General features: G+C 42.4%; 1 protein-coding gene across 3 annotated transcripts in view; it reads left to right on the plus strand.

Annotated features, from left to right (window-relative positions):
- Positions 1-6,075: 6,075 nt before the first annotated feature.
- The window catches only part of Atad2b (ATPase family AAA domain containing 2B), a 131,768-nt gene continuing 124,877 nt past the window's right edge, over positions 6,076-12,966 (plus strand). For all 3 annotated transcript variants that reach the window (XM_038319166.1, XM_038319168.1, XM_038319167.1), the window contains exon 1: positions 6,076-6,655. In XM_038319166.1, the coding sequence (XP_038175094.1) occupies positions 6,449-6,655 (207 nt within the window). In that variant the 5' untranslated portion in view covers positions 6,076-6,448. The remainder of the gene's footprint in view (positions 6,656-12,966) is intronic.

Below are 12,966 nucleotides of genomic sequence, written 5' to 3' on the forward strand. Positions count from 1 at the left end.
AACAAAAATCAAGTGATCATAGCTCTATAGGTCTATTTCTGTAATTTTTTTTCCTTTCTGTTTTAGACAGGGTTCCATTTAGCAAAAGCTGGTCTTGGTGTTTATTTAGTCTTCCTACTCTTATGTCCCGAGTGGCTGGATTGTGGGCACTGTGGGTTTCTGGAGAGCTGTCCATCAAATCCAGGGCTTCCAGCACTCAGATTCGTCTCGGAACGCTGATACGTTTTTCCTAAGGTCAGGCCTGCCTCGTAGTCAAGAATGATCTTGAATTCGTTATTCTTAATGTTTCCACCTTCCAAGACTAAAGGTTTGCCGGCATATGCCATTACATGCGTGTGGACTATAGGTTTTGAATCCAGTCCTTCAGCTTTGTCCTTAAAATACAAATTTTAAGTCCAGGTTTTCTATTTTCGTTAAAATTTTTGTTTTTGCACCCATTTAGCCATTTCTCAGTCTGGAGTACAATTTTGCCAGTACCAATTACTTCAGAAAATTTTATTTCTTGTTGAATAGTATTGGGGCGAATTTCAGTTTGTTATTGTGAATAACCTTTTTGGTTAAACTGCTGGATTTGTTTTGTTGGTGTTTTGTTTTGTTTAGGAATTTTGTTTTAAGCTGGGTGGTAGCAGCACACGCCTTTATAATCCCATCACTCCAGAGGCAAAGGCAGGAGTGTCTCTGAGTTGGAGGTGAGCCTGGTGTACACATCAAGTTCCAGGACAGCCAGGGCCGCACAGAGAAACCCTTTCTTGAAAAACAAAAAATCAATTAATCAATCAAACAAAAAATAACTAATCAGGTCTATTTAGATTTTTAATATTCTTTTGAATTAGCTTTGGAGGTTTGAGTATTTCAATAATTTGTTCATCTGTTATATGATTTTTTTTTTTTGTTCATAGTCGTTCATAGTATTGTCTTTGCTTTTTGAGACAGGATCTCACAAACCTCATGCTGCCCTGCCAAACTTGCTAACTCACTAAGGATGACCTTGAATTTCTGATACTCTTGCCTGTACATCCCTTTTGTGGGGCTAGAGAAGGAACCTGGGACTGTCAGCACGCTAAGCAAACATTCTACCCACTGAATTGTATCCCAAACCTTGAATGTTTTTAAGAGTCAGGGTCTTTTTGTGTTGCTTGGGCAGGCCTAGTGGTTTTAACTACAGGGACAGGCCACTCCATCTAGAAGAACTGGCTTTTTAACTTTGCAATTTTAAGTTATATATGGCTAGTAAATGCATTGGGCAGTATACAAACCTCATATTTCATGTCATAAATTGATTCATAACTTAGTGTTTCTTCACATGCATCAAGTTTAAAAAGAGTCTCTTGGATGGCCTCTCATAGTACTAAATCAGAATCACCTCTTCCCGAAGAGTTCCTTATAGCCTGATAAATATCTTGCTTTTCCTGCACTAGAAATGTCCTTTTTAAAGAAATTGCCTTTGTTTATTTGTGTGGATTACCTTTCCATTACATGAAAACACCTAAGAAAATCCACTTAGGAGAGGAATCATTCATTTTGGCTCAGGATCTTAAAGGTTCAGACCAGGGTCAGCTTGAGCCATTGCTGCAGGGCAGGGTGAGCAGAACAAGACAGCATGGCTGTGTGGCAGACTGAAGCTTCTCATGTCTTGGTGAAAGGCAGCACAGAGAACAACTGGAAGGGGCCCAGACGTGTCCTTCAAAGACATGATGACCCCAGCAACCCACTTCTTCCAACCAGCCCTCAACCTCTCACAGTTCTACTACCTCACAATCGTCCACTCAAATTGGGACCCACCAGTAGACCAAACCTTTGGTTAGATCAGGGCCCTCAAGAATGAAGATCAACCATCAACACACACAGTGTACATACTAGCACACACCTGTAATCCTAGTACTTTGGAATCTGAGGCTTGAGGATTATGAGTTTGAGGACAGAATGGGCTATACACTAAGGCCATCAAAAAATACTATTACATTATTCTTTCTGTTAAGGCTTTATATACAATGTATTTTGGGTGGGGGTTTACAGGGTCTATGTCACTCAGACTGCCCCAAACTGCTTATTGAGTCCAGGCTAGTTTCTAACAAAATCCTTTCCCTCAATCTTGAAATGCTGAGATTACAGGTGCCACCATGCACAAAAGTCACTTCCTGTTTTTTTAATGTTGATTTTTCCCACCTTTATTTTTTTTAAATATTTATTTATTTATTATGTATGCAATATTCTGTCTGTGTTTATGTCTGCAGGCCAGAAGAGGGCACCAGACCTCATTACAGATGGTTGTGAGCCACCATGTGGTTGCCGGGGATTGAACTCAGGACCTTTGGAAGAGCAGGCAATGCTCTTAACCACTGAGCCATCTCTCTAGCCTCCTAGTTTTCCTTTATTTAAAGACTTATTTTCTTAAAACATACTTGAGGGTACCTGAGGAAGCAAAACTTGGCTAGAATAGGGTGGCTGATTCCCTGGCACTGTATATATACACAGGATACACAATGCAGGTTGTTATGAGCTACCAGAATGTGGGTGCTGAGAACCAAACCCAGGTCCTGTGTAAACTCAGCAAGTGCTCTTAACCGCTGGGCTTTATCTACTCAATCCTAAAAGAAACTTTTGAGGAAAATCATCAGGAGTGCTGAAGAGGTGGTCTAAGTTAAGAGCACTCACTTACTGCTCTTGAAGAGGGCCCAGGTTTGGTTCCTAGTATCCATGTGGGGTGGCTCACAACTGCCTATTACTTCACTTTCAGGGTATCTGGTGCCTTCTGACTTCTGCTGTTACTGCATGTATGTGTTGCATGTGTACACACCTACATATAAAATAAAATGAATAAGCATTTTTTTTAAAAAGCCTTTGGGTTAGGGATGTTGCTAAGCGGTGAAGCCTTTGCCTAGCACCCCTGCCTGCCATGTGACTCACACTGCGCAGTCCTGGCTGGCCTGACAAGTACTATGTAGACTAGAGTGATGGGAAACTCACTGAGGTTCACCTGCCTCTGCTTGTTGAGTCCTGGGCACCGCCAAACATTTTTAAGGTCTTGGGATTCATTTTCTAGCTTTTAAAAAAAAAGGTATCTTTCAGTGAGCAAATGATTTTTTTCTTATTTAGATAATTTCTCATCTTTTCTTTTTTAGTTTATATTTTTTTGTGTCCTTTATAAGAAATGCGTTTTCTGTTGGTGTTGTTTTGTATTTTTTTTATTTTTCAAGACAGGGTTTCTCTGTACAGCTTTAGAGCCTGTCCTGGAACTAGTGGTCTAGACCAGACTGGCCTCGTACTCACAGCACCTGCTTCTGCCTTCCGAGTGCTGGGATTAAAGGCATGTGTCACCACCACCCAGTTAAGAAAAGTCTTCTTATCCTATATTTATACAATTTTTTAAAAGATTTATTTATTTATTATGTATACAACATTCTGCCTCCATGTATGCCTGCACACCAGAAGAAGGCGACAGATCTCATTACATGGCTCACATGGTTGTGAGCCACCATGTGGTTGCTGGGAATTGAACTCAGGACCTCTGGAAGAGCAGCCAGTGCTCTTAACCACTGAGCCATCTCTCCAGCCCCCTGTTTATACAATTTTTGAGTTAAAAAAATTTAACAGCTCACCAGGTGGTGGTGGTGCACACTTTTAATCCCAGCACTCGGGAGGCAGAGGCAAGCAGACTGCTGTGAGTTCGAGGCCAGCCTGGTCTACAGCGCGAGTTCCAGGACAGGCTCCAAAGCTACAAAGAGAAACCCTGTCTTGAAATACCAATAAATAAATAATAAAAAAATAAAATTAAGAGCTTTATGTATGTCTCTAATCAATTTAAAGTTAATCTTTACACATGAGATAATAGTAGGGTTTTTTTATTCATAAAAGTATATCCAATTGTCTTAACACCATTTGTTAAAAGGGTATTTTTTTTTATAGCTACCATGGCAGCACATGCCTGTAATCCCAGTTGCCAAGGAGACTGAAATAGTAAGATTACAAATTTGTACATAGGCTAGCCTGGGCAATTTAGCAAGATCCTGTCTGGGCAATAAAATACATGGCTAGTAGTGAAGGTTTGTGGTGGAACACTTACCTAGAATACTTGTTTGTTTTTTTTTAATAGGTAGCCCAGGCTGACCTTCACCTTGCTATAGTCCAAGATAGCCTTAAAATTGAAATTGTCTTGGCTCAGCTTCCTGAAGTGCTGGGATTATAGACCTGTGCCACGATACTTACTTCTTTTTCATCTCTCAAAATAGACAGGTTCTGGTTCTGAGTTCACTGAGATGGGACAAATACATTGAAAACAAAAGTGATCTTTAGAAGTTTGTCTTTGTGCCCTCTAGGGCTTAACTTTATATATTATTTAACTTTATTTTATGTGCATTGTTGTGAAGGTATTAGATCCCCTGGAATTGGAGTTATAGACAGTTGTGAGTTGCCATGTGGGTGTTGGGATTTGAGTCTGGGTCTTCTGGAAGAACAGCCAGTGCTCTTAACTGCTGAGCCATCTTCCCAAAGTAACCAAACTTAGTAACTTGTCAACTCTTGTAATTGTATTTTTTATATTGTGCTAGTTTGACCTGTGTGTGTGTGTGTGTGTGTGTATTATATACTGAAGTCTAGTGCTCTGCCACTACACTATATGCCCAAGCCTTATTTGTATATAGTTTTAAATAAAGTTTAAAAAGTGTTTTACTGACTTGTTATTTTTTTCTCTAGTACAGACAACTGTGTCCTATGTTCTCCAAGCTTTTCTTTGCCCATGTCTTTCCCTCATTTTGTAGCTCAAGGTGCATCTCTGGAAGCCTCCTTAAATCCTGGAGTAGGCAGCCTTGCCTCCCACCACATTTGCATTGCAGCTCAATGGCTTCTGGTCCTTTTGTCAGTGAGCTCTCCTGAGGTCCAGAACTGTGTTTGTTTTTTCGAAACAGGGTTTTACTATGTAACTTTGGCTGTCCTGGAACTCACTCTGTAGATCAGGCTTTGAACTCAAGTAGATCTCATCTCTGCCTCTCAAGTGTTTCTGTTTTTCTGGAATTCAAACTACTCTGTACACAGACATTATGAGGCCGACTGAAGCTCATTATTTAATTTTTCTTGCTGGGGACTTACATGGACAAAATGTTGTTGCTATGAAGCTACTTAGCTTTGTTTTTTTTTTTTTTTAAAAAAAAAACAGGAATTTCTTCACTCTTCAATTTTTCAATGTAATAATAAGGGAAATTTCTGCCCAAATAGAGTAGGCTCTCTATCTCTGATAAACTATTATGTTTTGAAATGAGCATTTATTATTCCCTCCATAATAGCAGATCTGTTCATATTATGTGTGCTTTATTTTTCCCCTCCCTTTGGAAATGTCTTAATTTTGCTTATGGATGCACAGTAGGAGGCTGCTAAAATCACTCAGGTAGATCTGGCTAAGGTCAGAGGAAACAACACTGCTTCTCTATGCTTAAAGGTGAGGAGCTCCTTCTGAGTTTAGTCCTCGTATTTAACCCCTTTAATCCCTGGGTCTTTAAGAGTTCAAGGCCAGACTGGTCTGCACGGTGAGTGAAAAAAGATGCAAGGCTCCTAGGTTGTTTTTTCTTTTTCCTTTCTCAGTTTACCTTGCGGGGACTACCGAGGAGGGGTCCTTCTTCCTCTGCCATTATCATTTGTACAGTCATGTTAAGTGCAGCCCAAGTTCATTAAGGGTCTTAGGCAATTGGAACTCCCCCATACCGCGCCCTCCTCCCCAGTCCCCTTCCATCCCGCATCTCGGTCGGCCGTTCCTTGCGTCATCCAGGCCACCGCAGGAGTCGCGGATGTCTAGGGGCCTTGGTCCTGGCCGGGCGTTGAAGGGTCCGGGCTACGTTCCACAAGGGAACCGGTCCCGCGCCCTAGTCGGCGCTGCCCATCCCCCAGTCTAGACAGGCCAGTGAAACCTAGCCCCTCCGAGTTCACCGCCCAGAGCGCCTCCCTCGCTCCCCCGCCGGGCGCTGACGTCACGGATGGGCGGGGCCTACGGAGGCTGAGGAGAGGGAAGGGCTGCGCGTTCTTGCAGCGCCCCGCAGCGGCCGCGGCCGGAAGCGGCCTTGTCGGCCCTGCGGCGCCAGAGCCCTGACGCACGGAGCTCGAGAGAGAGAGCAAGCGAGCGAGAGAGAGAGGGAGAGAGAAAGGGAGGGAGAGAGAGGGAGAGAACGAGAGAGAAAGGGGCAGACATGGCGGCTCCGCTCGGCTCCCGCTGAGGACGGCTGAGCAGGAGCAGGGTCTGTGCGGCCGGCCTGCAGCCTCGCTTCCGCCTCCCGCTCCCCGCCTCCTCGCGCTGCCGCTGGCTCCTGCCCCGCTCTTGCTTGTCGTGGCCTGCGTCCCAGAGAGGCAACGCGAGCCGGCCCGGCAAGGCTCCGCTGGCTCTGACTGCCCGCCGGCGCGCCGGCCTTCCTCGCCTCTCCCGGGAGCGGCGGGCGCGGCGTGGACCCGGTCCTCTGGCTGGACCATGGTGAACACCCGGAAGAGCTCTCTGCGCCTTCTCGGGTCCAAGTCTCCTGGGCCCGGGCCTGGGCCTGGGGCCGGAGCGGAGCCGGGGGCGACCGGCGGCAGCAGCCATTTCATCTCCTCTCGGACCCGCTCCTCCAAGACGCGCGCGGCCAGCTGCCCGGCAGCCAAGGCCGGGGGAAGCGGCGGCGCCCTGGACGAGGCCCGGGTAAGAGCGCCGGCCCGCGACCGAGACTTGCGTGCGCCTGCCCGGCCGCCCGGGCTTTGTCTGGCCGGAGACCGTCTGCGGGTGCGGTGGAGGGTGGCAGTCGCCGTAGGGCCGTGACTCCAGCACCTCTGCTGTGCCGGCCCGGTTCTTTTGTGTTAAAGAACAGCACTCGAGTCCGCGGAAGAGGGCTCTTGGGGTCCTGTTCGGGGACATTAGAACGGTCTGCCTTCCGTGTCCTTGCGCGGCTTCGGAGGGGAATTCTAGAGGAAGCGAGAACCCAGGGCTGCTGTCCCTGGCTTGGAAGGGGAGAAGAGAGAAGTGAAAGTTTTCCGCGGTGTCAAACCCTTCTTGAAAGTGTGTCAGCTCTTGCCGCTGTCTAACTGAGCTTACTTAGTTTGGGGGTGGTTCAAGTTGGTAAGGAAGTGAACAGAGCTCCAGTTGGCAGGCAGGCAGGGATGCTGAAAAAAGTTTGTAGCTGCTCTGACACCAACTTTAAAACAAAACCGACGCTTAACGCCTCCCTAGGCAAGGCAGATAAGACGCGGCGCTGTAAGCTGTCGGGTGAACCGAGGTCCTGCTAGAGAGCAGAGTACTTTTAAGTCACAAAAGGAGTGTGTAGAAAGAAAGGTGTCGAGTGGGCACCATCATTCCGAAGTGACATGCTTTCTACGTGTCTGTTGAGGAAATGGGTTACAAAAGCCAACCTAGCACTGTTGTCGCCCATACAGTTGCAGAAGTGGCACTCGGAGAAGCAGGGGATGACTTAGTTCTGTGAAAAGACGAGATCTGAGACCCTGAATGAACTTCCCTCACCCACAGTGCAGAACACGAAGCTGGCACAGGTGTCACTTTAAGTTAGCGAGACGTGTGTGTTTCTACGAGATTGGGTTTGAATCCAGTGAGCCAAATGGATAATGCCTAGAAAGCGATTAACTTCCCGAGAGACTTTTGGCCGAACCGTGTTATTTAAAATATCCCTTTAAATTTACACCCTTTTTTCTTAGCCTATGTAAGGTTCTGTAGGGATTTACAAAGTTTTGATTGTTTATGTAAGTTTTCTCTGTTTTATACTGTTTTGACACCACTCAGAATGAAATTTAGTATAAACAACAGAAATATTTTACCACGCTACGAAATATATTCATTGTGTCTTTGGAAATCTTTTTCTGTGAAAAATCTGAAAAGTATTTTTGAGCTGTCTTAATTTAGTAGACTTTTAGGAGTGTATAGATCTCTTTGGTTGAGCTAAGTGTTTTAAGGATTTTTTTTCCTGTAGAAACTATCCTAACGTATATACACATTTCTTAACTTTCTGACCCTGTCACAATCTTAAATAATTTTAAGGAACAGTGTGTCCTCTACACTTAAGTGCAAATAAAATATTTAGAGTGTAAGCATGTAATTGTATCATATTATGAATGCCTAGTCTATTAGAGGAGTGTCAAACTCATCTGAGGCAATTAGCTCATCTCCCACTCATCAGTTTGTGGTCCCATTTTTGAATTCAGAGATCTTATGCTGTCCTTACCCCCTAAGGAGTAAGGTGAGGTAATATGTCAGGCAGCTGTTATAGAGATGTTAAAAGGCAAAGAATCAATAGTCTAATGTTGAAATGAACACTTGGTAGCTTTTAAATGGCTAGAATGAAAGATTGTTTTTCTAGAAGGATACTAATGAAACATTATTTTGAGAACTCTTTTTAAAAGTGTTTTAAAAGACTATAAACAGTTGTCTCTACTTTGAAATATTTGCCTTTTACTCTTAAAGGGATTTATGTTATAGCTGTAGCAGTTGATGAATCTAATTGCTCTCTCAGAGGAATTTTTAGAGATATTCTCATACTGTGAGCTATAGGACCCATAGAAGAGAAAAAGATACAGGTCTGAATTTATTAAGTTTATGAAATGTTACATATATGAAATATGTTGTGTATTTCTTTCTTAGGTATTCCTGAAGTAAATTGATTTGAATGTGGTTAGCTCTTCTTTAATTTGGTTCTGTTATAGGAATGTAGCTCTCCTAGTTCACCCTTTCTAGTATACTTAAGCATACCCTCTGTATTAGTGGTGTCTTTAATAGATATTTCTTCCTGTCTGCAAAGCCTAATTTGATGGGAATTGCTTACTACCTTATTGTTTTTTGGGGGGCGGGTGTTTTGAGACAGGTTTCTTTGTAGCTTTGGAGCCTGTTCTGGGACTAGCTCTGTAGACCAGGCTGGCCTCGAACTCACAGAGATCCACCTGTTTCTGCCTTCCAATTAAACACAACTACTTTGTTGCTTTAGAAGACCCCCCTTTTTATATTAAGAAGTGTATTGCTCTTTGTACCATAGAGATCAAGGAGTTCCTTTTTTCTACTTTTGTGCTGTTTTTCACATTTTATGTTAATCTCTCTCCCCTTCTCATAATTTTAAATTATTTTCATTCACTTTCTTATTTGTTTATTTGATTTAGAAAATCATAGCACCAAGAGTTATTCCTAGAGTTTTGTCTTAGTCTAATGTGGTATCCGTGTAGTGAAGCAGATCAACTAGGAAGCATTCTGCATTTATTGGAATGATAAAAAAAATCTTTTCTACTTTTAGTGTTTTTTTTAAAAAATTTATGTGCAATGGTGTGACGGTGTCAGATTCCCTGGAACTGGAATTATAGACAGCTGTGAGCTGTTATGCGGGAATTGAACCCGGGTCCTCTGAAAGAGCAATCAGTGCTCTTAACCACTGAAGCATCTCTCCAGTCCTTTACTTTTATTTATTAATTTAATTTTTTTGTTTGTTTTATTTTAGGCAGGGTTTTGCTGTATGTTTTTGGCTGTCCTAGAATTTGCTAGGTAGACCAAGCTGTCCTGGACCTTGTGATTGCTTCTACTGCCTCTGCTTCCCGAGTGCTGGGATTGCATTCATGTGCCATCAATCCAGAGCCTGAGGAGTTTGGGGATAAGAATAAGCCTGTAAAACGGCCACCACCATGAAAACCACCAGCACAGCAATTACTTCTGTAGTTTTTCTGCTCTCTTTAATATGTCCATTTTTATGTTTTCTGTTCTCTCTCTCTCTCTCTCTCTCTCTCTCTCTCTCTCTCTCTCTCTCTCTCTCTCTGTTTCTCTCTCTTTCTTTTTGGAGACAGGGTTTCTCTGTGTTACAGCTCTGACTGTCCTGGAACTAGCTCTGTAGATCAGGCTAGCTTCAAACTCAGAGATCCACCTGCCTCTTCTTCCCGAGTGCTGGAATTAAAGGAGTGCACCGCCACAGCCTGGGTTATATATTATTTTCCAACATAACATTATTTCCTTTTCTCTTTGATGCAGTATATTTTTTTTGTCAGTATGATACAGTTTATTTCTTTTTAGGTGTGATACAATATTTTTAGCTGTAGTCAATAGGCTATATAGTAGCTTTCTAGAATTATTTATCTGGCAGAAATGAAACTTTGTTGGCTTTGACCACTGCTTCCCTGTTCTTTATTCCTTTAGCTCTTGGCAATCACCCTTATTCATTCTGCATATTTGAGTTTGCCTGTCTTCTGTTGTACGCACAAATGAGATTGTTTCATTTCTGGCTTAGTTCACTTAGCATAATGTGCTCCAGGTTTGTCTGTGCTGTAAGTTTCAACCTTCTTAAAGGTTGAAAAATATTCCAGTGTATATACTATATATATATATATATATATAATATATACACACTATATACACACACACACACACACACACACACACACATACATACACATAGACCATATTTTCTTTATTTATTTACCTGGCATATGGCAATTAATATTGTTTTTATATTCTAATTGTTGTGCATAATGCTACAGTAGACATAGGAATGAAGTTACCTCTTTAAAATATGTTGTTGTTATTTTTTATTTTTTTGGAGACGTGATTTCTCTGTGTAGCCCTGGCTGTCCTGCAACTTACTCTGGCCTTGAACTCAGAGATCTGCCTGCCTCTGTTTCCCGAGTGCTGGGATTAAAGGCCTGGGCTACCACACCTGGCACACATCTTTGAGAACTTGATTTTAGTTTCTTTGAGTAAATATCCAAAAGTGAGATTGCTGAATGATGTGGTGGTTCCATTTCTATTGTTTTGAGGATCCTCCACTGTTCTCCAGGGTTGTTATGCCATCTTCCCTTCCCATCGGTTAGGTGGGCTTCCCTTGCTCACATCCTCATCCTCACCATCACTTGAAGGATTTTTTTTTTGGTTTTTCGAGACAGGGCTTCTCTGTGTAGCCCTGGTTTACCTGGAACTTGCTATGTAGACCAGGCTGACCTCAAACTCAGATATCCAACTGCCTCTGCCTCCTGAGTGCTGGGATCGAAGGTGTGCACTACCATACCCTGCTATTTGGTAGATGTCTTAAGAATAATTTTTTAGCTGGGGTATAGTGGAACACGCCTTTAGGCTCCAGAGGCAGTGGCAAATGGAGGCTGTCTCTGAGTTCAAGGCCAGACTGGTTTACCTGTTGTACCGGTAAACTGCTTCAGGGCAGGTAGAACTCTGTAGTAAATTCCTGTCTCGAAAAAATCCCCCAAAAGAACCTTGTAATTTTTTTTGTAATGGCTATTCTATGTGGAATGATATCTCATTAAATTAAAATTACACTTATGTATTGATTGTAGAAGTATATATATTATGGCACATAGCTGGAGGCCAGAGGATAATTTTCGAGAATTGTTTTTTTAATTTCTGCCTTATGAGTCTCAGGGATCAAGCGCAGATTGTTAAATTTGGTAGCAGGTATTTTAAACCTACTGAACCTTTCCTTAGATTTTTTTTATTTGTATTTTTCTTTTCTTTTTTTCCCCTTGAGACAGTTTCTTTGTGTAGCCTTGGCTGTCCTGTAGACCAGACTGACCTTGAACTCAGAGATCTGTCCACCTCTGCCTCAAGTGCTGGGATTAAAGACTTGCACCACCACCTCTGGGCAGATTTGTTTTTTCCTTCCTTCCATCCTTCTTTACCTTTTTTTTCCCCTTTGGTTTTTTTCGAGACAAGGTTTCTCTGTGTAACAGCTCTTTTGGTTCTGTAACCAGTCTGGCCTCAAGCTTATGAGATCCTCCTGCCTCTGCTTCCCAAGTACTGAGATTAAGGTCTTACCACCACCGGGACTAATTTGTATTTTCCTAATCAGTTGTACTATTTAGCAAATTTTCAATACTATCATTTTTATATCTTTCGAAGAATGTCAACTGAGGGTTTTGTTTTTTGTATTCTACCACATCTTTTGGTAGGTCCTAAGAGCCTTTACTGGATGTTCTTAAAAACTTCATTATAGATAAATAATATCCATGATTTCTGGCAACCAGCTGGGTTGGTGGTAGGATTTTATCACTTGTTATGAGGACTATTGAAGCCCAACTGTTATCTGCAATGGAATGGAAAGTTATACTGTTTAAGGGGCCACCTTAAAGTGCTAAATGACTGAGTTGTTGGACATTTTGTTTAGGAAATACACAGTAAAGTTTCATTTATGTGCAGTCAATTTGAGTTTACCTATTGATACTAGGTGTTTGGTTTGCAATAGGAATATTTTGCAATTTAATGTTTTCTCTCTTGGGGTGAATTTTGTGCAAAATGCCTTACCTGGGAGGAAAGATTTAATGATTTTTTGGATAAAATGTTATATGGGTGTACAAATTTGGTATGGGAACTGTATGTAGTATGTGTTAACTTGAGGTGTAAGCTAGAGCTGGCAGTGGTAATATATACCTATAAATTTGGGTACTTGAGAGACTGAGGCAGAAGGACTGGCAAGAGTATGAGGCCAGCCTATGGTGCAGAGTGAGTTCATAAGCTTTTGGGGCTGCTACACAATGAGAACCTGTCTTAGAAAACCAAGGTTGGGGTGGGGAGCTTGGGCATGGTATGCACATTCGTGCTGCCAGCAATCAGGTGGTGGAATCTACAAGATCCTTAAGAATTTGAGGCCAGCCTGGATGACACCCTGTCCCCAAAGCAAAGCAAAAACCAAGAACAAAATATCAGATTTCTTTTTCTTTGTGGTGGTGAGAATTGAACCCAGGATTTTACACATGCTTAGCACATACTTAACTCTTCTCTTAAGTACCTTTCAGTCTAGATGGCTCTTTGAAGGATGTTATATGTATAGTGACAAGTTGTAATTTGTATTAGTGTTTTAAATACTCTTGGGTGTGTGCTGCTGTCAGATCATAAACCTCTGGTGCTTTTGAATTATGAATATGTTGATATTTTTCATATTGTTTTAATTTATCTGGAGACAAGATAAGATTTTGCTTAAAGTTGCTCTCTAATTGGGCATGATAGCTCATGCCTTTAGTCCTAGCACTGAG

Source organism: Arvicola amphibius, chromosome 2 (genome assembly GCF_903992535.2).
Source record: "Arvicola amphibius chromosome 2, mArvAmp1.2, whole genome shotgun sequence".
Lineage (NCBI taxonomy): Eukaryota > Metazoa > Chordata > Mammalia > Rodentia > Cricetidae > Arvicola > Arvicola amphibius.